Raw genomic sequence first — 27,946 nt, 5'->3', positions numbered from 1 at the left:
TGAATATGATGATCTTCCTATGCCCTTTACATACATTAGCAATCATGATTTGAATGAGCACACCACTTTTGATATTACAAATCTACGGGAAATTGATTCTATTTCTTATGATGACACTATGCCTCCGATCTCTAATGATTATTATAAAGAATGCTATGATGTAGGTTCTAATTATCCTTATGAAACTTGTCATAGTCATGATTGGATTACCAAAAACAATTCCCTTAATAGGCAACTTGTTTACCATGTTCAAATTCTTGATAATAATCTTGCTCCAATTACTATTAATGAGAATAACTCTTCTTATGCCAAATTTAATGATACTTCTATGCATATGAACCATGATAAGAATGTTTTAAGTGATGGGTATATTGTGGATTTCATCAATGATGCTACTGAAAGTTATTATGAGAGAGGGAAATATGGTTATATGCATCTTAATGATATTAAGTTTCCCTCTTTATGTTGAGAATCTTGAAGTTACTCGTGTTTTATCCTCTTATGCTTGTCACTTTGTTCTTCATGAATTCATTTGTGTACAAGATTCCTCTTCATAGGAAGCATGTTAGACTTAAATTTGTTTTGAATTTGCCTCTTGAAGCTCTCTTTTGCTTCAAATACTATTTCGCGCGAATGGATTATTAAAACTGCTGAGCCCATCTTAATGGCTATAAAGAAAGAACTTCTTGGGAGATAACCCATGTGTTATTTTGCTACAGTACTTTGTTTTATATTTGTGTCTTGGAAGTTGTTTACTACTGTAGCAACCTCTCCTTATCTTAGTTTTGTGTTTTGTTGTGCCAAGTGAAGCCTCTAATCGAAGGTTGATACTAGATTTGGATTTCTGCACAGAAACAGATTTCTATCTGTCACGAATCTGGGATTTTCTCTCTGTAGAAAAATCAGAAAAATATTCCAATTTACGTGCGTGTTCCTCAGATATGTACGCAACTTTCATTAGTTTTGAGTTTTCTGATCTGAGCAACGGAAGTATTTATTAGAAATTCGTCTTTACGGACTGTTCTGTTTTGACAGATTCTGCCTTTTATTTCGTATTGCCTCTTTTGCTATGTGGGATGGATTTCTTTGTTCCATTAAACTCCAGTAGCTTTGAGCAATGTTCAGAAGTGTTAAGAATGATTGTGTCACCTCTGAACATGTGAGTTTTTGATTATATACTAACCCCTCTAATGAAGTTTATGAGAAGTTTGGTGTGAAGGAAGTTTTCAAGGGTCAAGAGAGGAGGATGATATACTATGATCAAGAAGAGTGAAAGCTCTAAGCTTGGGGATGCCCCGGTGGTTCACCCCTGCATATATCAAGAAGACTCAAGCGTCTAAGCTTGGGGATGCCCAAGGCATCCCCTTCTTCATCGACAAATTATCAGGTTCCTTCTCTTGAAACTATATTTTTATTCGGTCACATCTTATGTGCTTTACTTGGAGCGTCTGTGTGCTTTTGTTTTTGTTTTTGTTTGAATAAATTGGATTACATCATGCTTGTGTGGGAGAGAGACACGCTCCGCTGTTGCATATGAACACATGTGTTCTTAGCTCATGATATTCATGGCGAAGTTTCCTCTTCGTTAAATTGTTATATGGTTGGAATTGGAAAATGCTACATGGAGTAATTACTATAATGTCTTGGGTAATGTGATACTTGGCAATTGTTGTGCTCATGTTTAAGCTCTTGCATCATATACCTTACACTTATTAGTGAAGAAATACATAGAGCTTGTTAAAATTTGGTTTGCATGAGTGGTTTCTCTAGAGTCTAGATATTTTCTAGTAAGATGTTTGAACAACAAGGAAGACGATGTATAGTTTTATAATGCTTGTAATATGTCTCTTATGTGAGTTTTGCTGTACTAGTTCATGCTTGTGTTTGCTTCAAACAGCCTTGCTAGCCTAAACCTTGTATCGAGAGGGAATACTTCTCATGCATCCAAAATACTTGAGCCAACCACTATGCCATTTGTGTCCACCATACCTACCTACTACATGGTATTTTCCACCATTCCAAAGTAAATTGCTTGAGTGCTACCTTTAAACAATTCAAAATTTATCACCTCTGATTTGTGTCAATGTTTTATAGCTCATGAGGAAGTATGTGGTGTTTAGCTTTCAACCTTGTCATTTACTTTTGACGGACTCTCATATGGACTAGTGGCACATCCGCTTATCCAATAATTTTGCAAAAAGAGCTGGCAATGGGATTCCCAGTCCCAAATTAATTAACAAAAATAGACACTCCTCCATGGTATGTGATTGTTGGACGGCACCCGAAGGATTCGGTTAGCCATGGCTTGTGTAAGCAAAGGTTGGGAGGAGTGTCATCATAATAAAACTAAAATAAAAAGGCACTCCTTCATGGTATGAGATTGTTGGCAGGCACCCGAGGATTCGGTTAGCCATGGTTTGTGAAAGAAAGGTTGGAAGGAGTGCCACCCAAAAATAAAATAATTCATGGGAGCCGCTCTTGGAAGTCCGGTTGGCGAGGTAGTTAGTGTACCCATTACCATTCGTTGACAACAACAAACACCTCTCAAAACTTTACTTTTTATGCTCTCTATATGTTTTCAAAACCAAAGCTCTAGCACAAATATAGCAATCGATGCTTTCCTCTTTGAAGGACCACTCTTTTACTTTTATTGTTGAGTCAGTTCACCTATCTCTCTCTACCTCAAGAAGCAAACATTTGTGTGAACTGTGCATTGATTCCTATATATTTGCATATTGCATTTGTTATATTGCTTTGCATTGACAACTATCTATGAGATATACATGTTACAAGTTGAAAGCAACCGCTGAAACTTAATCTTCCATTGTGTTGCTTCAATACCTTTACTAAGAATTTATTGCTTTATGAGTAACTCTTATGCAAGACTTATTGATGCTTGTCTCGAAATTACTATTCATGAAAAGTCTTTGCTATATGATTCAATTGTTTACTCATTGCATTTACATTGTTTCGAATCGCTGCATTCATCTCATATGCTTTACAATGGTATGATTAAGATTATGTTGGTAGCATGTCACCTCAGAAATTATCTTTTATCGTTTACCTACTCGAGGACGAGTAGGAACTAAGCTTGGGGATGCTGATACGTCTCCAACGTATCTATAATTTCCGATGTTCCATGCTTGTTTTATGACAATACCAACATGTTTTGTTCACACTTTATATCATTTTTATGCGTTTTCCGGAACTAACCTATTAACAAGATGCCACAGTGCCAGTTCCTGTTTTCTGCTGTTTTTGGTTCCAGAAAGGCTGTTCGGGCAATATTCTCGGAATTGGACGAAATCAACGCCAAACCTCCTATTTTCTCCGGAAGGCTCCAGAACACCGAAGAAGAGTCGGAGAGGGGCCAGGGGGCCACCACACCACATGGCGGCGCGGGCCAGGCCTAGGCCGCGCCGGCCTAGGGTGTGGAGCCTCCAGGCACCCCCCCTGCGCCGCCTCTTCGCCTATAAAACCCCTTTCGACCTAAAAACACCATACCAATTGACGAAACTCCAGAAAGACTCCAGGGGCGCCGCCGCCATCGCGAAACTCCAATTCGGGGGACAGAACTCTCTGTTCCGGCACCCTGCCGGACGGGGAATTGCCCCCGGAGCCATCTCCACCGCCGTCTTCACCGCCATCTTCACCGCCATCGCTGCCCCCATGATGAGGAGGGAGTAATTCACCCCTGAGGCTGAGGGCTTCGCTGTAGCTATGTGGTTCATCTCTCTCCCATGTACCTCAATACAATAATCTCATGAGCTGCTTTACATGATTGAGATTCATATGAGTTTTGTATCACAATTCATCTATGTGCTACTCTAGTGATGTTATTAAAGTAGTTCTATTCCTCCTGCACGTGTGTAAAGGTGACTAGTGTGTGCACCGTGTGGTTCTTGTCGTAGGCTATGATCATGATCTCTTGTAGATTGTGGAGTTGATTATTACTATGATGGTATTGATGTGATCTATTCCTCCTACATATGCATGAAGGCGATAGTGTGCATGCTATGTTAGTACTTGGTTTAGTCTTTTGATCTATCTTACACTATAAGGTTACTAAATATGAACAAATTGTGGAGCTTGTTAACTCCGGCATTGAGGGTTCGTGTAATCCTACGCAATGCGTTCATCATCCAACAAGAGTGTAGAGTATGCATTTATCTATTCTGTTATGTGATCAATGTTGAGAGTGTCCACTAGTGAAAGTATAATCCCTAGGCCTTGTTCCTAAATACTGCTGAGTTACTACTGCTTGTTTACTGTTTTAATGCGTTACTACTGCTGCAATACTACCACCATCAACTACACGCCAGCAAGCTATTTTCTGGCACCGTTGCTACTGCTCATATATATTCATACCACCTGTATTTCACTATCTCTTCGCCGAACTAGTGCACCTATTAGGTGTGTTGGGGACACAAGAGACTTCTTGCTTTGTGGTTGCAGGGTTGCATGAGAGGGATATCTTTGACCTCTTCCTCCCTGAGTTCGATAAACCTTGGGTATCCACTTAAGGGAAAACTTGCTGCTGTTCTACAAACCTCTGCTCTTGGAGGCCCAACACTGTCTACAGGAAAGGAGGGGGAACGTAGACATCAGTCTTCTCCTCATTGTGCTATCATTGTCGGATCTTGTGAGCTGCCTAACATGATCAAGATCATCTATTTGTAATGCTACATGTTGCGTTTGTTGGGATCCGATGAATATGGAATACTATGTTATGTTGATTATCAATCTATCATCTATGTGTTGTTTATGATCTTGCATGCTCTCCGTTGCTAGTAGAGGCTCTGGCCAAGTTGATACTTGTAACTCAAAGAGGGAGTATTTTATGCTCGATAGTGGGTTCATGCCTCCATTAAATCTGGGACAGTGACAGAAAGTTCTAAGGTTGTGGATGTGCTGTTGCCACTAGGGATAAAACATCAATGCTTTGTCTAAGGATATTTGTGTTGATTACATTACGCACCATACTTAATGCAATTGTCTGTTGTTTGTAACTTAATACTGGAAGGGGTGCGGACGCTAACCTGAAGGTGGACTTTTTAGGCATAGATGCATGCTGGATAGCGGTCTATGTACTTTGTCGTAATGCCCAATTAAATCTCACACTACTCATCATAATATGTATGTGCATTGTCATGCCATCTTTATTTGTCAATTGCCCAACTGTAGTTTGTTCACCCAACATGCTATTTCTTATCGGAGAGACACCACTAGTGAACTGTGGACCTCGTTCCATCCTTTTACATCGAATACAATCTACTGCAATACTCGTTCTTAATGTTCTCTGCAAACATCATCATCCACACTATACATCTAATCCTTTGTTACAGCAAGCCGGTGAGATTGACAACCTCACTGTTAAGTTGGAGCAAAGTATTTTGGTTGTGTTGTGCAGGTTCCACGTTGGCGCCGGAATCTCTGGTGTTGCGCCGCACTACACTCCGCCACCATCAACCTTCAACGTGCTTCTTGACTCCTACTGGTTCGATAAACCTTGGTTTCTTACTGAGGGAAACTTGCTGCTGTACGCATCACACCTTCCACTTGGGGTTCCCAACGGGCGTGTGCTTTACGCGTCAACATGGCTCATCGCCAGCAGCGACGACCCCGAGGACTGCCCAGGGCCGCGAGCGGCGTACTTGGCGTCGCTGAACGACGAGGACGCCTGGAGGGGCGACCTTGAGAAGACGATCGCCATGTCCATTCGCGACACCGGCAAGCCGCTCGTGGACCTCACCAACGATGGCGAGGCAGGACCAAGCAGCCTGGTGAAGGACGAGCCCGTCGACGAGCTCGACGAGCGCGTCAAACAGGAGGTCGTCACCGATGACATGTACAACTTTCATCAGTACTACGATGCCTCCGGCCGCCGCAAGTACTTTTAGATTAGGTTTAGTTTAAATTTAGTCGAATCTTGTTTGAATCTATGTAATATATGTCAAGTTTGGATGAATTTAATCGAATCTCGCGCAAGTTTTAAATTTTCGAAATTTTGTTTGGGGACGCGACTGGGGAGCGACGTCCCCCAAACGCGGCACGAACAAAACACGTCCCCCAAACGCTCAATTCGGCGCCGTTTGGGGGACGGTTTGGGGGACACGACTGGAGATGATCTAAGTCATCTGGTAGAGCAGGGGTTTTTTTTCTCAAGTGATGCAAAAGTTAATTTTTACATCATCAACCTCTATTACACATCATCTCTTAGAGATGTTATTATTGCCCTACTTGCAGTCCGTACAGGTCTCGTGCGTGACTTTGTAGCGAGCGAGAGAGTGATATGGATGCTTGGCTGCTTGCGCGTACGTACAGGTATCGTACATGTACCTTTTCCAGATGGACGCCAAAGCCATGATATCTTTTGCTTTGGTTCCCTACCGTCCAGGCAAATATTTAATTTCCCGTTGCTATGCAGGGAGGGAGACAAGAAGGAGCGAACCTTTTCCTTTGGTTTACATGCAAAAGAGGGAGAATCCTGGCAAGGCTTTTTTTGGGTCACACGCACCTATGATTTGGAGCTGTACGCGAAAGCCTGCATGGCGTGTGCCATCCTGCATGCGTCCCTTGACTATGCTTTCCCTAGCTAGCTATGCGACTAGCTTCCCAGCTGTGGGATCGATCGGTCGATCAGATGGAGGATCCATAACACTATCAAAGTTCCCCTTAACAGAAGGTATCAGGATATCTCCAATGGCTCAATTCATTTCTGACATCAAATATAATTCTGTTTACGTTGGGCCACGGGCAGGAATGTGGCTGTGTCTTCCCCCTTGTTATGGTGTTGAGCCATCGGGTAAGCATTGCGAGAGCGCGTGTTCGAGTTCTCGAACGCTCGGTGTCACTCACGGAGTTTCTTCTACTCGTTTTGGGGTTGAGGGCAAACCCAACGGCTAGATCAATTTATTTCGTGCTAGCCTTTAGCCTTTCTTTCTCTTATTTTACCCAGTTGACGAATATATGCACGAAAGTGGCCACAAAAAGTAAAAATGTGTGCTAATAAATCACCACTAATTGTGGAATCACATAGTTCACACGCAATAGTACCAATTCAAAGTGCAAAAGGACACAAGCACTGGTGGAAAAACAGGCTTCGGGTGAGCCCCATAAGTCGCGATGCTGCAGGATCCGCGACAAATGGTACCTTTAGTCGCGGTTCGGGAGGAGAACCGCGACCAAAGGCCTGGGCCCAGGGCGCTCGGTGGCCAGCCGGTGCACGTGGGGGGTCTTTAGTCGCGGTTGGCCAGGCCAACCGCGACTAAATGCCGAGCCTTTAGTCGCGGTTGGCCAGGCCAACCGGGACTAAAGCCCCTCCCCTATATATACCCATCCAGCAGCCAACACTTAGCCATTTGGTGCCATTCTCTTCACAAGCTCACAAGTGGGTGTTAGGTTTGCTTTTGGTTCCTCTTATGCACATAAGGTGTTTGATGAAATGCCCCAAGAGCATGAAACAAACATGATATGAAGTGTTGGAGCCACACTTGAGCTTTCTCATTTATTTTTCCCTCCTCGATCGCGGTTAGCAACTTGAACCTTTGATGTGTCGTTGATAAAATGTGCATGTGTGTGTAGTTCATTGTTTAATTTATATTGTTTGTAGCTAGTTAGTTTAACAAATGCATGATGGTTAATTATATATTTTATATTATAATAATGCAGATGAATCGACAATGGATGTACGGTAACCGACTCTCCGGCGAGTTCAGTGCGGGTTTGAAAGATTTCCTCGTAGTGGCTAATGCGAACAGCGGGGAGGGTTTTGTTATCTGTCCATGTGTTAAATGTAAGAATCGAAGGGTTACTCTTCCTCAAGAGATGTTCACATGCACCTTCGGCACGGTTTCATGCCAAGCTATAATTGTTGGACCAAGCATGGAGAAAGAGGGGTTATAATGGTAGAAGATGAAGAAGGGGATGATTTCATCGATGAAAGCTATCTTGCTCATTTCGGTGATACTTTCATGGAGGATGCTGAAGGTGAAGGGGAAGGTGAAGGGGAAGGTGAAGAAGAGGCACGTGATGATCCCGTTGATGATCTTGGTCGGACCATTGCTGATGCACGGAGACGCTGCGAAACTGAAAAAGAGAGGGAGAATTTGGATCGCATGTTAGAGGATCACGGGAAGGCGCCGTACCCCGGATGCGATGATGGTCTGAAAAATTTGGGCTGCACACTGCTGGATTTGCTTTGAGATGGAAGGCACAGGCAGGTGTAGCTGACTCGGCATTTGAAAACTTGCTGAAAATGTTGAAGAATATGTTTCCAAAGAATAACGAGTTGCCCGCCACTACGTACGAAGCAAAGAAGGTTGTCTGCCCTCTAGGTTTAGAGGTTCTGAAGATACATGCATGCATCAACGACTGCATCCTCTACCGCGGTGAATACGAGAATTTGAATGAATGCCCAGTATGCACTGCATTGCGTTATAAGATCAGAGGCGATGACCCTGGTGACGATGTTGAGGGCCAGAAACCCAGGAAGAGGGTTCCCGCCAAGGTGATGTGGTATGCTCCTATAATACCACGGTTGAAACGTCTGTTCAGGAACAAAGAGCATGCCAAGTTGTTGCGATGGCACAAAGAGGACCGTAAGTCGGACGGGGAGTTGAGACACCCCGCAGATGGAACGCAATGGAGAAAGATCGACGGAGGTATCACTGAAGCCTCTCCCCACGAGGCCTTGGGAAAGTAGTGCCGAGGAAGTCGAGGCGGGCGCGGCTGCTGATTTAGAGAAATGGAAGGTGAGCGTCAAGAGGAAAATAGAGGGCGAGCCCAAGCCAGTATATTCTGACAAGGAAAAGCAGTGGGCTAAGTCATTTTTGAACACACCGTCCCAAGCCGCGAAGAATCTGCCTGACGACTATTTACGTGAACTTCGTAGGCAAGCACTCGCGTTCAAGAACAGGAAAGAGTTGGCGGAGAAGAAAGCCGTGAAGGACGAGGCCGAGTCAAAATTAGAAAGGGGGAAAGAAGTTGCCCAGCTCGGGGAACAAAGTAAACAATCGATCGCCCCGCTCATAGTGCAAGCCGCCGATCCGGATGCCCCCGATATCATAGCAGCTGCGGCGACATGGATTGATCGTAACGAGTGCCGAGAGAACAAGCGGCCGAGTTAGGTATCACTCTTCGTGCACTGCTAGGCCTTGATGAGGCGCCAATGAAGGACGTAGTATTTACATATGTGAAGAATGGCCCTCTCGTCGAGCCTGCGCAGGAAGGGGATCTACCTCGACAAATGCTAGGTCTGCTAAATTGGTACAAGGGTTACATAAAACATAAAAACGCCAAAGACTATATCTATGCGGAAGTTAGATATGAGCATCACTTCAAACATTACTGGGTACAAATTCCTCTGAGTGAATTGTTCCAGCTGTTCAATCTGCGCGACCTCGACAAATCTATCATCGGTTTGCTACGTTACGTAAGTGATTTATTAATTTCTACCCCATCTCGTTCATTGCACACTTGTCCTAACTATCTTGTTGTGTACGCTATTATGCAGAATGAAGAAGCGGGAAATGCGAATAAGGAACATCCATGATGTTGGGTTCATTGACCCACACATCGTTAATTCACATGTGTTAGAACACCACCCGCCGACGTGGAGGATGACTGTGGCGGTTTATTAGAAAACAGCAACGAAAAGTGATATTCTATTTCCTTACCATTTTGGGTGAGTGTTTCTGTCTTGAGCACATTCTCTTTTGTTTACTCCATGCATGGTATGTGGCTAATCGATGAGTTATGCATGACTGTGCATGTATCGTGTCCGCAGGTTCCACTTTGGATTCTTATGGTAATTAAAGTTCAGACCTCCTCGGTTCTCGTCCACGACTCTACGAATATGGATCCGGCGCTTTGGGCGACATGAGAAAAATGATGCAAAAGTAATTATTTTCATTCATTTGCGCTCTATATCGATCGGCCTATTTCGTTCATCATTTCCTAATATCAAGTAACTAATTAATAACTCTCTTGTTTATTTAATTTTCTTTGCCTCGTAGGGTTTGGAGACGGTTCGTAGATACCAAGGTCGGTGAATTCAAAAAAGAGCTACATTTTAAAATGGCGGTGCGGACGGCGGGGATACTCAGCCACCGGGGACCAACCTATGTGGATACTATGTTTGTGAGAGGATCCGGAGATACGCAATGAGCGGGACCGGACGTGTGAGAACAACATCCCGAGGAATAACCTCCGGAAGACGCTTAGTCCGAAGCTCGCAGACCACTTCAAGAGGAACTAGCTGGATGGTTGGCGAGGGAAGTCATCGATCCTAAAGGAGAACACTATTACGATGACGTAGAACTTTATATGCACCAGAATTTGTAACTAACTTGTTCAAAATTGTATATGGTCATCCGATATTGAATATATATTGTATATGGTCATCCGATATTGAATATATATTGTATATTCCTCTTGAATTCTTTTTGGTTCTAATTTCAAATTTGTTTGAAATTGTACATTCATATGCATGTATGTATACAGTACCGTAGAATATGTGAAACTCCTTCAAAATTAAAACCCAAAAGAAATAAAATAATACAAATTAAAAAGAAACCAGATTTAGGGGGAGGGGGGCTAAAACCCTAAACCCTGCGGAGGCCTTTAGTCGCGGTTGGCCTAAATATGTGAAACTCCTTCAGAATTAAAACCCAAAAGAAATAAAATAATACAAATTAAAAAGAAACCAGATTTAGGGGGAGGGGGGCTAAAACCCTAAACCCTGCGGAGGCCTTTAGTCGCGGCTGGCCAGAAGAACCGCGACTAAAGGTCCTCCGCCCTGGCGCTCGCCTGCGGCCCACGTGGACGGGCCTTTAGTCGCGGTTCGACTAAAGGGGGGGGCCTTTAGTCGCGCAGCTTTGGTCGCGGTTGCGCCACCGCGACTAATGGCAGTTGCCAACCGCGACCAAAGCCCTTTTTTCCACCAGTGAAGTTTCATAGGGACACGACAAGTTAAAGATAGAGATATGTGACCGCGCATCGTATTCGTGGATATCACTTGCTTCTTCTCAAACCAAGCATGGTTTACCGCGTCAATGAGGTTTAAGTTAGCGAACATGTCCTGGTTCTCCTCGGCGAACAATTTTTCCTTGGCCTCAATGGTTTGGATTTTAGGAGCTCTCTTTGTAAGGTCAATGAAGCAAGGACATGTGGCCACTTTCTCCTGCTTCACATCCCTCTTGGCATTTTCATCATCCTCCTCGGTCGTTAGCCCTTCAAAGTCTCACACAATTAATGCACGTGCGGAAGCAGCATGCTTGAGATCGGTCTCGGTGGTCTTGTGGCCCCTTGGCCGAGACGCAATGCCACCATTGGTGTTGCTTGGGCTACCCGTTTCGAGATTAATGACCAATGATAAATTGCCCCCGCCATTGTCGAGACCCTTCATGTATGCCGTATAGCCTAGTTTGCACTTGCAACAGTCTTTCATCTCCCTCCAACAATGGCACAACTTTAAAGAGCTTGTTTTCATTAGCTTTCCCGAAGAACTCCAAAGCTAGGGACACCTACACATATGTAAACCGGTAGATACATTTGGGTAAGAGCATATCCACTCGCCCTCCCCATATGGCGTCTGGCGCAGCCATTTTAGGGACTGTATGGGGGCGCCGGCGGAAAATAAAAAATGGGGATATGCCGGCGCCCAGCCGTGCACCCCATACGGCTCCCCCGATAGAATTTCATATATAATTAAAATTAGAACAACAAATAAATTGTGACAATTTATTACAACTTAAACAATTGTTGGACAAAATTCAACAAGTTCAACATAGCACACAAATAATTTAGGTTCATCAAACCACACAAATTTAAAAGTTTAAATCGCAATGGCAAAGAAATAAACAAACTAGACGCCACCTTGAGAATCCCTAAATGCTCCACCAGATCATCTTGCAGTTGGTGATGAGTGTTGGAGTCTCGAACTTCTTGACGCCCGGTGAGAAAAGCAGCAAATGCGAGAGGCACATTGTGATCAACATCTGCAAGAGTACCCATCCGTTCGTATGATTTAGTGTCGAACACTGGAAATTACCGCTCGCTCTTGATGATCATGTTGTGCAGTATGCCACAACATGTCATGACCTCCCATATATGCTCTTTGGACCATGTAAGAGCAGGGTATCGGACAATGGAAAAGCGAGCTTGCAGCACACCAAATGCCCTCTCCACATCCTTTCTAGAAGCCTCCTGCATTTGAGCAAACCAAGCTTTCTTCCCACCATGTACTCGGTTCGAGATTGTCTTCACAAATGTTGACCATCTTGGATAGATGCCATTTGCAAGATAGTAGCCCTTGTCATACTGGAGGCCAATATCTCAACTGCACCGGAGGGGGATCGCCTTCGACAAGCTTCTGGAACACATCGGAGCACAGGAGCACATTGATATCATTGTGTTGTCCTGCCATGCCGAAGAACGCATGCCAGATCCACAGGTCCTAGTCAGTCACTGCCTCAAGCACCACACTGCATGCACCATTGTGTCCCTTATACATGTCATGGTGTGCAAATGGACAGTTCTTCCATGCCTAGTGCATACAGTCGATACTGCCAAGCATCCCAGAAAAACATCTCTCTTCATTTTGTGCCAAGATCCGAGTTGTGTCTGCGGCATTGGGTGTGCGCAGATAGGTCTTCCCAAACACCGCCACAATTTCCCAGCAGAATCTATACATGGAATCAGTAGTTGTGGACTCTGTCATGCGCAGATAGTCATCATGTGTATCACCTGCAATTTCATAGGCAAGCATTCAAAGAGCCACCGTGCATTTCTGAATTGTCGAGAAACCAAGCTCGCCGACTGCGTCTCTCTTCAGTTTGAAGTAGTCGATCTCCCTCAAATTCTCGACTATCTTCAGGGAGAGCTTCCTATTCATCCGGAAACGACAACGGAATACGGTATCGCCGTGCAATGGATCATCGACGAAGTAGTCGGCGTAGAGCATGCAATAACCTTACATCCTCTGCCTTGACTTGCTCTTGCGGTGCCCCAGCGCGGAACCACCAATGGTTGGCTTGTCCTCCTCGACGATCATGGCCAAGAGGGAGATGAGGATCGCCAGATGTTCGTTGTCTGCAGCGGCGTCCTCGGTAGCAGTCGCGACAGCGAGCTCCTCGCGTGCCATGAGCGGCGTTCATGAGCGTGGCCATGACGTCCTCTTTGTCCGAGTCCATCGCCTTGGAAAATAGCCGAACACCTCGCGTGCAAGGTGGGAGATTCGTGGGGATGGAGGTAGCAGTGGTGGCGGGAGCGCGTGAACGGCGACGGTGGGAAGGGCCGACAAGGTGGTGAGGGTTGCAGCGGATTGTACGCGGCGGTGGAGTGGGTTCCTACCGACGACAATACCGTCGCGGCGAGGGGCGGTTGCGGTGGCGACAGAGGTCGCGAGGCGAATATGAGAAAAAATATTTGTGCATTTTTGGCCCTAGTCGCCGACAGGGCTTGCCCGCGGTGTTTTCTCGCCGCGCAGGCACCCCGCTAGCCCCCATGTAGATTGGGTTTGGCCTAGGGCGCCGGATGGAGAAATGGGCCACGCCGGTGAAAAAATTTGGGGGCCGTGGCTAGATGTCCGTTTTCACGCCGGCGCCCCCCAGTCGGCTATTGAAGGCCTTTGGAGAGGGTGAGTGGAGATGCTCTAAGCCAATCACCAAATGTGTGTTTCAAATGGATGAGTTTGTTCGGTGTCTCCAATGCCTAGGGCTCTCACGGAGCGCCTAACCACATTTTCCATTGTACCGCGAAATTTGTCGCACTCAAGTTGGGTAAACCCCATATCTTTTGAATTGACACTTGGGGGCAATTACCATGAATTTCAAAGGGAGCGGGACTTCCTACGCTCGTGGAAATCTTGGGTAACCTTCCTTGAATTTAAATTTACTTTTTTCGTGGCGCTGCAAATTGTCTATTTTCCTTTTTGAGGAAAGGGATTTCCCTGATTTGCAGTAAAGGAACCATAGGTGGCTTACAAAAGGAAGAAAGAAAATAAATATCCAAGTCCGGATTCATTAGGTGCCTTGCACAATTTTCACACGCAAAAAATAGTTCACACGATCAGGCTGCACGTTGAAGCTCTGCGGCTTTAATAGGTGGAGCGTGTGCGAGTGGAAAATTTAGCGGCAGAGTGGATGGAGAACCTGTGCTGATGTAGACCGGCGAATGATACGCTGATACGCCGGCTCAATCAACAGGGCAATCCCCGGCCGCCTGCCTGCCGCACGCCATCTTCCTTCCGTATCTCCGCGCGGCGCCCCGGAGAGGAGAGGCGACGGCGACGGCCACGCCCTGCTTCTCCGCGCAGTGACGGCTGCCTGTCCGATGACGCGCGCGCGTGCGCCCCATGGATCTCTCCGCGTGCCTGCCCCCCTCCGGCCCTCGATCGAGATCTAGAGGCCGTGGTGGGAATCAAAGAAGCACGCAATGCTAAACTTTTTTTTCGAGAATCCGTCGTTTTTTATACTGAGTATTAAGTTTCACGGACTTGCTAGAAATAAGACGCCTGATTTTGATTTTCATATGTCTCAGTAGTTTTTCTTAGCCATTGAATTTGGCTTATGATTCCAGCTCAGTTGCATGTAAGTAGGTTGTAATTGAGATATTGATTTTCCTACTTGCACGTAGGTTGCAACTGAGATTTCTTTAATTACAAGAAGGTTGCAACATAGATTTTCCTAATTTCAAGCAGGTTTGAATTTAAATTTTCCTAGTTACAACTTACAAGTGGGTTGTAGTAACTGAACAGAAACTACACCGTTGAGCTTGCTTCCAAGATTCGTGTTAGCCTATGAGTACGCTGTAACTGAGACTTGATGATATCACATGACTGAGACTTCGTTAAGTTTAAGTCGCATGAGATCAAGAGGTGCCCTAAGATTAAACAAGAAAAATCCCTATCTAGTTTGTGAGGTAAATCGGACGCAAAACCCTCATACATAAAGCCCTAACGGGCACGGCACCCGACAAACAAACACGCGACAAGCACACACGCGTTGTCTAAGCACCGGCCACGGAGGCTTGGTGCTAGGACTAAAAGCATCAAGACCGTGTCACAACTGAAATGAAACGCCTTGAAGAAAACCTAGAAACCACGAAGGCACCCGTGGACGTACGGCCAACCCATATCACCTAGAGAGTTGGCGAGTAGACATCAGGACATGGCGGGACCTTAGCAAACGTCTTCAAAGGGATATAGCATCAGTGTACATTACACCCTAGTTAGACACCTATGCTTCAAGTAGTTGCAAACCTTATCTCCGGCTTCACGAGCAACCCCAATAACGCCTCCAACGAGGGGACGATGTCGTAGCACCCCCACTCCCTAAACCAAAACACTGGATTTAGGGTTCTCTCGTTGCTCAGGAGGTGGCATGATTAAAGGGCCTGATGGACTCTGTTGTGTGCCCCTTCTGCTCTCAAGACGAGGACGTGGACCATATGATCCTTGCCTATCCATGGGCCCGTGAAGTCTGGAGGTTCTTCCACCTCGGCATTGCCAACCCTACAGCCTCCCCCTCCCCAGCTTCAACGACTTCCTCCTCCCGCGCTGTCGCAGCTAAGAAGAGACTACCGTCCTCACGGCCATTACCTAGAGCATTTGGAAGAGGATAAATGCCATGGTCTTCGGCAACGTTGATCAGCCTATGATGGCTGTCTCTAGACACTGCATCGAGGATATTTGCCTCTGGGCTTTTCGCTGTACCACTTCTACTTCTTCTTCCCTACTCACTAATTGGTGTGGACATTATGATCCCCCTTGAATCATGTTTTAGCTAGCTCCTCCTTCCTCTAAAATTTGTAACAAAACATGTTGTTCTGATCTCTCTTGGTTATAAAATATCCAGGCAGGCGTAAGCCTGCCGTCGTCCCGATCAAAAAAAGGGGGCATGAAGGATGCTTTCAAGAAGTTGACGACGCCCCGTCGTCGTTCTGCAATTGGCCAACTGATTAATTTTTTTTAGCAGATCCAATTGATTGTTTTTTTTTTGAGACTCAGATCCAATTGATTGATGAAATGTCTCAGCGAAGAGACCCGTTTATTTCCGGCCCAATGGCACAGCACCAGTCCATTCCATATGTACAGCCCGAGGCGCCGACGACGAATCAGCCCACCGATGAAGAATCAGCACTCCTCCGTCACTCACTCATAGCTCGGCCACCACGGTCTGGTCCACGAACCGGAGCAGCGCCAGCCCGGCCGCCCACACGTCGTCCTCCGCCACGTGCTCCTCCGGCGAGTGGCTCACGCCGCCGCGGCACCGCACGAACACCATCCCCACCTTGGTCAGCCGCGCCATCGCCATCGCGTCGTGCCCCGCGCCGCTCATCAGCACCGGCGTCGGCTCTGCCCTGCGCTGGCCGCCGCCGATGCTGGGCGGCGTCATCGCCGACACCGCCGATCGCGTCGCAAGCTCCAGCTGGGTCGTCAGCTCCGCGTCGCACGGCGTGGCCGGGGCCGAGTGCTGCAAATAGACATACACATAAACCAGCGCAGCACGGTTAACAACTTGGCTGCCACATAGACGGACAAGAAAGTGGTGGCCAGACGACCGTTAAAACGCTTCAGCTCGCGCACCTTGTGCTCGACGGCGCAGTCCACCAGCCTGTCGTCGCACCTCTGCATCACGATCCGCGAGAAGCTCGCCACGATCGTCTCCCGCACCACGTCGTCCATCGCGCGGATGTCCACCGTGAAATTCACCTGTCCCACACCACGCCATGCTTAAGCTATTCAGGCGATCACAACAACAGGTGGCCAAGGTGGCTCGATCATCAGTGCTACACAACGACAGGTTTAGCTTTACCTGGCCTGGTATGACGTTGCTCGCGCTGGGCCACGTCAGCAGCTCGCCGACGGTGCACACCAGCCCGGCCAGGGACTCCTCCGTGAAGCAACCGCACTCCTCGTCGTACGTCAGGAACCTGCTGGGCTCCTTGCACAGGCTCTCCAGGGTCACCACCAGCTCTGCAGCCGCAACCATCGGATCACGCCGCAGTTTCATCGGAACCGTGCCAGCATGCCCTTGAGAACCGTCTACTATCACCTAAAACAATCACCGATAAATTCTAAGCATTGCTGTAGGAACTGAGACTGGACACCTTTAGCTTATACTTTTTAGCAGAGAGGCACTGGACATACTAAAATCACACTCAAAGCAGTACGTAGGCCTGAATAATTCAGTGCTAAACAGAGCAACTTTGGTAATGCCCATACTAGTTCACTAGACTGATTCTTAATCTTGTTAAATATAGCACACGTCCTAGTGAACCAGCAAGGGCTTTATTAGTTAAATGCTTCATGTTGCCTTCTCAAGTTCTTTGCTCAAACAAGGACTGCTGACCCCAGTTGCTACTTGCTAGTTCGAATGTTTATTCAATTATTCGTTAATAGCTGGATAATTTTCATGATCTTGTGTAGTTGGTACTAGAGTACTAGTAAACTTACATCCTGATGTAGGAACTGAGACTGGACACCCTTTAGCTTATATACTTTTTAGCACAGAGGCACTGGTCATACTCAAATGCAAAATCACACTGAAAGCAGTAGGCCTCAATATTCAGTGTTAAACAGAGCAACTTTGGTCCCCGCAGAAAAAAATAGAACTACTTTGGTGATGCCCATACTCTAGTCTCCTGGATGGTTTAATAGGAATGATTCTTAATCTGATTAAACATTGTGCACGTTGACCATCGTAGCGAACTATCAAAGGCTCTACTAATTAAATACTTCACGTTGACTGCTCACATTGTTTGCTCAAAGAAGGACCATCGACCCAGTTGCTTCTTTGATTTTTTTTTCGTTAACAATCGGATAGTTTTGATGGTTTTGAAATAACTGGATTATTAAACTAGTACCCTCATTGTTTTGCAAAAGCTGGTCTTAAGATAGTGTGCAAGGCTACTTGGTCATATTTTACTTTTAGTCTAGTGTAGATGTTTACTTTTCAGGAAGCACAAATAGCAGAAAATTTGAATACACCTTCAATCGCATCTTTCCTGCAATTCCTTTTACGACACATAGGGGATAGCGGAGGGCTTGTAGGACAGGTCATCATACTAAAATCAGACTGAAAGCAATGTGTCTGAATAATTCGAATTGATGTTAAAAGGGCAACTCTGATCAGGTGATGGTCATACTCGTATCTCCTGAATGTTTCACTGGGAGTGATTCTTGATTTGATTAAACATTGCACGCGTCGTTGTGAACTAGCCAAGGATCTACTAATAAAATGCTTCATGTTGACTGCTCCTGTTCTTTTCTCAAAGAAGGACCGCTGACCCAGTTGCTTATTTGATTGTCTATAATTCAACAGTCGGTCTTGCCTGATGGTTCTCAAGTAGTCTGCATTAAAATAGCATCCTGGTAGTTTTCATGTTTTGCAAAATCTGGTCTTAAGATAGTGTGTAATGCTGGCTGGTCATATTTTAATTTTGGTCTAGTGTCAGTGTTCAGCTTAACAAAAATATAGTAGAACACTACAATGCACCTTCAATCGTGTCTGCCCTGCAATTCCTTTTACGACACCGAGGGGATAACGAAGGGCTTCAAGGACAGGCCCTTGTTCCAAGTGAACCTGCCATAGATCAACAGAAACTGTAAGCACTAACTTATTTATCTGTGCAACTACACAAAAATGGTATACAAACAGTCCTTTATACCTCCACATAACTCCCCACCGACTCCGGGCTGTACTTGACTTGACCGAGAGCAGCGGCAGTAGCCTTGAAGGAGTTCAACTTAAGAACATCCTCAACTGTAGTGCCACTGAAGAAGTTGAATGCAACATGCATCAGCAAACCAGTTACAAAAGTAGCATCGTTGGTTTATGCAAAAAGGTCAACCTCTTGTCAGATACTTGTAAAATTGATTCAGGTAGAATACCAGCTACAGCGGCGCTTCCCAGAAATGTTGTCTGAAATTTAACACCCTCCTCATCGCTGAATGCAATCACCTGAGGTAAACCAGGCAGAAAATTGAGTATGATGCCCTGTCATGGTGATACTTTCAGATGTTGATAATGCTAACAGGATTATACTCTATCCTTGACTAGAATACTCCTTGAGCTAGATTAGCTTAATTGAATCTAAGCCAGTGATAAGCCAGTGATATTAGATGAATTGGCACAAACACATGGTATGGCTCTAGTACCCTGGGAATCTTGAATATCAGGAGAGCTAGAAGCCAAGAATAAAGAAGGCTATTTCCATGTACACGTACACGATCACCTTTTAGATTAGCATGGAAAGAGACAACCGAATGGAGAAACATTATAAAACTAGATTCCTCCTGGCCTACGTATTTCTTTGCAGCATGTATGACTATCTTATTACAAGATTATGCTGACTGGAAGGCACTAGAGAACACTTTTAAGCACTGTGAGATGGTACAATATACAAGGCAACGACAAGTTATGTGCAGATAGGTGTCGTATATATTGGATGCCTGTGACTCATCATGCATTTGTGAGTTAGTGACTAGCGTAGCCAGATGACAAACTGCAGTGAGACAAACATGGTACGGGGATAACGTAGTAGCAGCACTATTAAACTGGAAACACTAGAAAATTCTCTAACCTCCACTGGTCTCGTTAGCCTCTCAAGTTTCCCAGTAACTTTCAAAACCTTCAGAGCAGAGATTGCACAAACGATGCCCAAAGCTCCATCGTACATGCCAGCATCAATTACAGTGTCCTGTTTTGTTTTTGAAACATAATATATCGTCTCATCAGTGATGGCTCTTTGATTACTGAAAGAATAACAGCATGAAACACGCAGGTTCTTACCATGTGAGATCCAATCAATAAGGCATTATCTGTCGAGTTGGACCGTTCATATCGACCATGAATGTTACCCATTTGATCAATCCACCTTCACAATGAACAAAATAATTTCGTCAACAAATAATAAACAAAAATTGGTCAGTTGAGGCAAAAGTGTGGGAAAATGATTGCAGGCAAAAACAGGCGTACGTCGTAAGTCCAGCATCTTTCATCCAGCTGATAATGACATGAGTGGCTCTGATGGAAGCAGGACTCAAAAACGTCCTTTCGAGGAAGCCTTCGCCATCAGATATCTGGTTCATGCAACCAACGCCGTGTTAGAGTTGAGTGCCTGCCTAGCTAAACTCTGCTATGGTGCCAAATAGTAAAACAGAGGATGCAGAACGCAGAACACATCTTGGAGATCAGGAACCGCTCAGGCTGGATATTTAGTAATCCAGCTACTACAAAGGTTGAAACTTGAGCAACCTTCACAGGTTATCTCCCCCTAAAAAGAAGGCATGGATATACGGAATGACTAGGAAGCCCAATCCAACAGAAAGAGTGAAGCATGAAAAACAAAGGGGTTTGCTTCTTTAACACCTAAGCTGATTACTTGTGGGAAAAAAGAAGTAGACTGGCAACGTGTTTGCACTGCATGGATTGTCTTGGGTAGCTTTGTTGTACGAGAATGGCTCTACTACACCGCTAAGAGAATGAAGTGTGCACTATTCATGCTCTCTTGATGAAGCAGAATGGAGTACCAGTTCATCCGTGTTGTGTAGGCCGGTAGTACACGATCTCCAAATTCAGAAAAGGGCAAAAAATATTGTTTTTTTGTTTTGTTTTGCATCTAGGATCTTAGGACGAGATATGAGTACACAGGGCATTGGCATCATGAACGAGCAGTGGACAGGTACCAACAGTCCGGGGACCCGGGGAGTTGAAACGAGATTCCCGTATCCGGAGCTGGTAAAGCGGATCGAGAACTCTGAATATGCCAAGAACCCCGTAGCTGAATAATAATTTGATGGAGAGCATCGAGCAAGACTGACCTTGCCGAGCTCCCTGAGCCTGGACACCGTCTCGTCCCTCAGAATCTCCCTGTACAGCCCGTCGTCTCCTCCCAGCTCCAGTCCATGTCCATCTGGTCAATTCGTCAAAATGAACCAACGTATCGGTGAGAATCAATCCAAGACGCGAAGCGCCTGGACTGGAATGATGCATGTCTGCGGCGAAATGGATGGAGAAACGAACCCAGGATTGGAATCGAGGAGAGGAGGAGTGAGGCGACGACGAGGAGGACGGAGGAGGGAGCCATGACCATGAGCCGGCCGCCGCTTGTGGTGCGCGCGCGCGTGGGCGTGGTCTCGGTGGGTGGGGCTGGGGGTGACGGCTCGTCCCTTCCTTGTTCCTTCTTCCTTCCCACAGAAGAAGGTTGTGGCTGTGGCGCGAGGTTGCCGCTTTTGTAGCCCCGCCGCTGCTCTGCTCCACCGGTCACTCGAACGGAAAGGGGGTTTTCATGGTGCTGCCTGCAGAAAAGCGAGTGAAATCCACGGACGGACGATCCACTTCCCGTATCGGAACGCAACTCCGGCGGATCACGGGTTCCCTCCCGACCGTGCGATCCTCCCGGATTCCCCGCCGGCGCGTCGGATCGGACACGTGCACGGTAGGTTGCTCTTCCTTCCTGGATCCCTCACCGGATTCAGGCATCGCAGGTGCATGCTGCATGCGCAGACAAGACGAGGAGAGCGACGGCCACTGGGGTCTGGGGCTAGCTCTGCTGACGCCGATGATGAGCCAAATAAAGGCAGGCCCCCCGCCGAGATAAAGTTGTGGTCCGGAGAATCTCGGGGTTTAAATACCGCTCACGCCTCTGCTTTGTGGGCGGAATCTGGAATCCAGCAGGTCCTCAACTAGGAAACCCGGCACGACGGCGGGTGGCCGGCCGGCGTCGACGACGGGGCCGCTGCCTGCTGATTTGCCCTCGTGCGTGTCGACGTCGGACGGGCACGCACGACTGAGAATAGTTATAGCGGGAAGTAACATAGTGTACTACCTCCATAGTGGGTAGTAATATATGCGTGGTGTCATGCAAAGCTATATTAATTAGGTTGTAGACTCATCTAGTCTTGGTAAATGTGATGTTATGGTAATATAGCTATTTACCACAATGCTCTTTTTTCTCAATTAATAACATGCCATGTTATCAAAATGCTTAGTTGGCTTTGCATGTACTTATATGTTACTATTTAAGTTACTTCCACTATGAGTAGTCTGAGAGAGATACACATGCATGCCACTTGGCCCGCATGGGGAGCACGAAACATGCTAACAACATATCCGACCGTTTGCGTTCGCCCAGCCCGAAAATGCCACCTCCAACGGGCGAAGTATAGTGACCGGGCTATCCCGACGACGCAAACGTAGCCCAAATATGCGCCAGGTTTGCGTCTCCGCGAACGCTGCGGTCGTCCGCTCGGTCGCACGGGCCCGCCTGGCAGGGACACAGCTGCTTCGTCTTCTGCGGTATTACTTACGAGCGGCGCGCTGCAACCTTTCCAGGGCAGCGTTAATGGCGCGCCTCGGCATCCGCGAGCGTGCGCAGCTGGGTGGCGTCGCAGTGGCAGGACATTGAAGGCGGTATGGCTTCCGAGCCTCTTAAAGGGACGATGTCGGCGCCCATTTCCCCGACCACACCTTTGCCAGAGCCAATACAATCCACCCCACTGACGCATGGGGAAGAAATGCAGGCCCTTCCGCAAGACCAAGAACGACCACGAGGCTAGCGGCTTGCGGTCCGGCAAGAAGCCACAGATCGGGTGGTACGTCCGCATCGACTTCGTGCGCCGCCTTTTGGAGGAAAACCGGCCGGTGCCATGGCCGGACGCAAACCTGCCTGGAGGAGGTTGGTACCTCAAGTCCAGGCACGTGTCGGTACCCCCAGTGCCGCGCAAGGGCCGAGAGCGCCGGGACAAGGTGCGCCGCCGCCGAGCCATCTTGCCGCCGGATCTCCAACAAGATCCGTCGTACGCGCTCAACTCCTACAACTGGATCTCCTTCAGAACGTGGGAGTTCGACGCGCGTCGCCGCGCTGGGTACCTCGGGGACGTCGAGTTCTTCGGCCGTGAGATCGCCGCGGAAGAAGAGGAGAACGACCAGGAGGACGAGGATGATGACGCGGACGAGGACGAGGACAAGGACGAGCAGGTGGAGCGCGCAGAGTACGACCACGACGATGGTGGGCCGGCGTGGGATCCGGATACCCAGCCGCCCGACATTACCGAGGAGGAGGTCATTGCCATGGCACTGGCCAACAGCGAGCGCGACGAGCTCAACAAGCTCGCTTTGTGGGACGGGCTCGCAATCCAGCTCCGCGAGTCCGCGCTGCTGCAGGGTAGGCCCATGATTCCTCCGGCCATGCCGACGCGTTCCAGCGACCACGCTCCGGCCTGGGATCCCTGGCCACCTTCACCACAGCCTCCTGCGCAGGCGACGGCCTTGCCGCAGTAGCCGCAGCCAGCCCTACCTCCTCCACCATCGCCGTACCAGCCTCCATGGCTGACGCCGGAGTTCATCTACCTCATCAGCGACGACGACCAGTAGGCAGTACCTAGGTGTTTTTATGGCCTTTTTATGTTTTTTATTAATGTAAACTATGACTTTATGAATGGAAAAAAATTATGCGTCGTTCCGCTGGAGCCACCTCCCGCAAATGGACACGCGGACGATTTCGACCATTTCAGCTACGCGTCCGTTTGGGCGTCTGAAATGCGTCGCCCCGCTGGAGATGCCCTAATTGGTTGGTTGCTTGCATGTTTTTCTGAGTCTGCACGAGCTTGAACTTTTAAACGCCTCAGAGGCGGTTTAGGAAGAAGGGATTTATATTTTTGTGCCCCTGGTTCGTTAGTTGTACTCAGTTATCCCCAGCCGCTTCACTTTTCCTCACTTCTCCCCTCCCTCTAGTTTGAAACCCCTCGCAGACGCTCGAATGGGAGGGTTGCCGTCTGGTCAGAGGCTTTGCCGTTTACGGTGACGGCTAGGGAGCCGCGGTGGTTGTGAATTGACCGTTGCTTTTGAATGGTGTTGACTGTTGACCCAAAGAGCTCACACAAAGCTTTCCCCCAAAAAAGGGCTTTCCCCTCCCCCCTCCGCCGCCACGCCGTCTTGCCTCCTACCTTATGGCGTCGTCCGCCACCGAGCCGTCCCCGCCACCACCCCCGGGAGGCGGAGAGGGCTCCGCCTCCACTAGATCTACCCCTTACACGCGAGAGTTTGTCGTGTCGTCTGGTGTGCCGATTGAGCCCCTCAACCGCGGAGAAGATTGGGGATCGGAGGGATCTAATGCATGGATTTCATCTGGGTAAGCATCATCTGCCTACGTGAATTAACAGTAGGCAGATTTTGAGCGTGAATCGTTGTTGCTCAACTAATTGCGTTGCTTTTCGAATAGGATTGATCCAGCGCTAGCTTTTCGGCTCGTGGTTAGGATGGATTCTAACTTTATGCGTGGTTCTGTACGCAATATGAGCGGATTTAACATCGCAGCGGTGGTTGCAACCACCATCACGCTTAGGAATTTGAAAGAAAACATCTACGATTTATACCAAATCTGGGGCCCTCGTGATTCAGTTGATTTCGAATATTTCGACAGCACGGAGGAGAGAAATGTTCCACTAACTTCCGACGAGGATCTGCAACTTCTTTTTTGCTTTGAATGCTTCTTGCCGTGTTGGTAAAATTCGTATCCATGTGGACAAGGCCCGGGCATCATCTGGTGTTAGGGCATCATCAGATGGTCAGGCGTCATGTCTTTCTACTGCTGCTCAAGATGATGAGGATGAGTTGATGTTTCCTGAATTGGTAGATCGATGCAGTAAGCAGGCAATGGAGGATCAATACATGGAAGATATTGCACAAGGTGCCAGATTTGATGACATTGATGATGAAGAGAAGGCTGAGAACAATGACAGCCTCGTTTTAGCCGATTACGAAGGTGATGAATTGCCAACGATTGAGTGGGACAGGGCGGCTCCTCAGTTTGCAGGAGGCACCGTATTTCAAATGTTGCTTGATACGTCTCAAATGTATCTATGATTTCTTATGTTCCATGCTACTTTTATGATGATACTCACATGTTTTATACACACTTTACATCATTTATATGCATTTTCCGACACTAACCTATTGACAAGATGCCGAAGAGCAAGTTGCTGTTTTCTGCTGTTTTTGGTTTCAGAAATCCTACAAAGGAAATATTCTCGGAATTGGACGAAATCAACGCCCAGGGTCTTATTTTTCCACGAAGCTTCCAGAAGAACGAATGAGTTACGAAGTGGGGCAACGAGGCGCCGCCACGCTAGGGCCGCGCGGCCAGGGAGGGGCCCGCGCCGCCCTAGTGTGTGGGCCCCTCGTCAGCCCTCCAACGCTGCCCTTCCGCCTACTTATAGCCTTCGTCGCGAAAACCCTAGTACCGAGAGCCACGATACGGAAAACCTTCCAGAGACGCCGCCGCCAATCCCATCTCGGCGGATTCAGGAGATCGCCTCCGGCACCTTGCCGGAGAGGGGAATCATCTCCCGGAGGACTCTTCATCGCCATGATTGCCTCCGGATTGATGTGTGAGTAGTTCACCCCTGGACTATGGGTTCATAGCAGTAGCTAGATGGTTGTCTTCTCCTCATTGTGCCATCATGTTAGATCTTGTGAGCTGCCTATCATGATCAAGATCATCTATTTGTAATGCTACATGTTGTGTTTGTTGGGATCCGATGAATATGGAATACTATGTCAAGTTGATTATCAATCTATCATATATGTGTTGTTGATACGTCTCCGACGTATCGATAATTTCTTATGTTCCATGCCACATTATTGATGTTATCTACATGTTTTATGCACACTTTATGTCATATTCGTGCATTTTCTGGAACTAACCTATTAACAAGATGCCGAAGTGCCAGTTCCTGTTTCTGCTTTGTTTTGGTTTCAGAAATCCTAGTAACGAAATATTCTCGGAATCGGACGAAATCAACGCCCAAGTTCCTATTTTCACCGGAAGCATCCAGAACACCCGGGAAGGACCAGAGGGGGGCACTGGGCCCCCAGACCATAGGCCGGCGCGGCCCAGGCCCTGGCCGCGCCGCCCTATGGTGTCGTCACCCCTTCGACCCTCCTGCGCCGCCTCTTCGCCTATATAAAGCCCCTGGATCGAAAACCCTGATAAGTTCGACGAAAACCACAGAAACCTTCCAGAGCCACCGCCATCGCGAGGCCAAGATCTGGGGGACAGGAGTCTCTGTTCCGGCACGCTGCCGGAACGGGGAAGTGCCCCCGGAAGGCTTCTCCATCGACACCGCTGCCATCTCCACCGCCATCATCATCACCGCTGCTGCTCCCATGAGGAGGGAGTAGTTCTCCATCGAGGCTCGGGGCTGTACCGGTAGCTATGTGGTTCATCTCTCTCCTATGTACTTCAATACAATAATCTCATGAGCTGCCTTACATGATTGAGATTCATATGATGATGCTTGTAATCTAGATGTCATTATGCTAGTCAAGTGAGTTTTACTTATGTGATCTCCGGAGACTCCTTGTCCCACGTGTGTAAAGGTGACAGTGTGTGCACCGTGTGGGTCTCTTAGGCTATATTTCACAGAATACTTATTCACTGATGAATGGCATAGTGAGGTGCTTATTTATATCTCTTTATGATTGCAATGTATTTGTATCACAATTTATCTATGTGCTACTCTAGCAATGTTATTAAAGTAGTTCTATTCCTCCTGCACGATGTAATGGTGACAGTGTGTGCATCCGTGTTAGTACTTGGTTTATGCTATGATCATGATCTCTTGTAGATTATGAAGTTAACTATTGCTATGATGGTATTGATGTGATCTATTCCTCCTACATATGCATGAAGGTGACAGTGTGCATGCTATGCTAGTACTTGGTTTAGTCTTTTGATCTATCTTACACTATAAGGTTACTTAAATATGAACATTTAATTGTGGAGCTTGTTAACTCCGGCATTGAGGGTTCGTGTAATCCTACGCAATGTGTTCATCATCCAACAAGAGTGTAGAGTATGCATTTATCTATTCTGTTATGTGATCAATGTTGAGAGTGTCCACTAGTGAAAGTGTAATCCCTAGGCCTTGTTCCTAAATACCGCTTTGAGTTCTGCTGCTTGTTTCTTGTTTTTCTTTGCGTTACTACTGCTGCAATACTACCACCATCAACTACACGCCAGCAAGCTATTTTCTGGCACCGTTGCTACTGCTCATATATATTCATACCACCTGTATTTCACTATCTCTTCGCCGAACTAGTGCACCTATTAGGTGTGTTGGGGACACAAGAGACTTCTTGCTTTGTGGTTGCAGGGTTGCATGAGAGGGATATCTTTGACCTCTTCCTCCCTGAGTTCGATAAACCTTGGGTGATCCACTTAAGGGAAAACTTGCTGCTGTTCTACAAACCTCTGCTCTTGGAGGCCCAACAGCATCTCTGAGGAAAAGGAGGGGGAAGTAGACATCAAGCTATTTTTAAGGCGCCGTTGCCGGGAGGAAAGGTAAAAGGTACTCACACTCCGGATCTCGGCTACCAAGCTATTTTCCGGCGCATTGTAAGTACTCGAAGCTATTTCCTTTAGATCCTGCAATTGCAACTTTTTGTTTCTTGTTTACACTAGTAAGGCATAATGGACAACAATGAGCTTCTTATTCTATTTCCTGATTTAAGACATGGATGGTTTGATCCGAAAATTAAAAAACCCATGGAACATGTTAGTATGAACACTTTGAATACCATTGTTGCTAATGATATGGAAAATTCTAAGCTTGGGGAAGCTGGTTTTGATGAGCATGATCTTTTTAGTCCACCAAGCATTGAGGAGAAAATTTTCTTTGATGATACTTTGCCTCCTATTTATGATAATTATAATGATAGTAGTCTTTTGTTACCGCCTGTTATGGAGAGTAAATTTGATTAGGATTACAATATGCCTCCTATATTTGATAGCTACTTTGTTGAATTTGCTCCCACTATTACTAATAAAATTGATTATGCTTATGTGGGTAGTAATAATTTTATGCATGAGACTCATGATAAGAATGCTTTATGTGATAGTTCTATTGTTGAGTTTGCTCATGATGCTACTGAAAGTT

General features: G+C 46.8%; 1 protein-coding gene across 1 annotated transcript; it reads right to left on the bottom strand.

The window, feature by feature from the left end:
- Positions 1-16,015: 16,015 nt before the first annotated feature.
- LOC127311893 (probable allantoate deiminase) lies at positions 16,016-21,278 on the bottom strand. Its single transcript, XM_051342379.2, has 11 exons — positions 21,030-21,278; positions 20,828-20,919; positions 19,983-20,086; positions 19,797-19,881; positions 19,588-19,704; positions 18,856-18,965; positions 18,673-18,778; positions 18,501-18,587; positions 16,818-17,057; positions 16,589-16,714; positions 16,016-16,475 (listed from the first exon to the last, which is right to left on the bottom strand). The coding sequence occupies exons 1-11, from the start codon at positions 21,097-21,099 to the stop codon at positions 16,158-16,160; spliced, it is 1,455 nt and encodes a 484-aa protein (XP_051198339.1). The 5' UTR covers positions 21,100-21,278; the 3' UTR covers positions 16,016-16,157.
- Positions 21,279-27,946: the final 6,668 nt, after the last annotated feature.

The sequence above is a fragment of the Lolium perenne genome, chromosome 7 (assembly GCF_019359855.2).
Source record: "Lolium perenne isolate Kyuss_39 chromosome 7, Kyuss_2.0, whole genome shotgun sequence".
NCBI lineage: Eukaryota > Viridiplantae > Streptophyta > Magnoliopsida > Poales > Poaceae > Lolium > Lolium perenne.
This window is presented reverse-complemented; position numbering and strand designations above follow the sequence as displayed.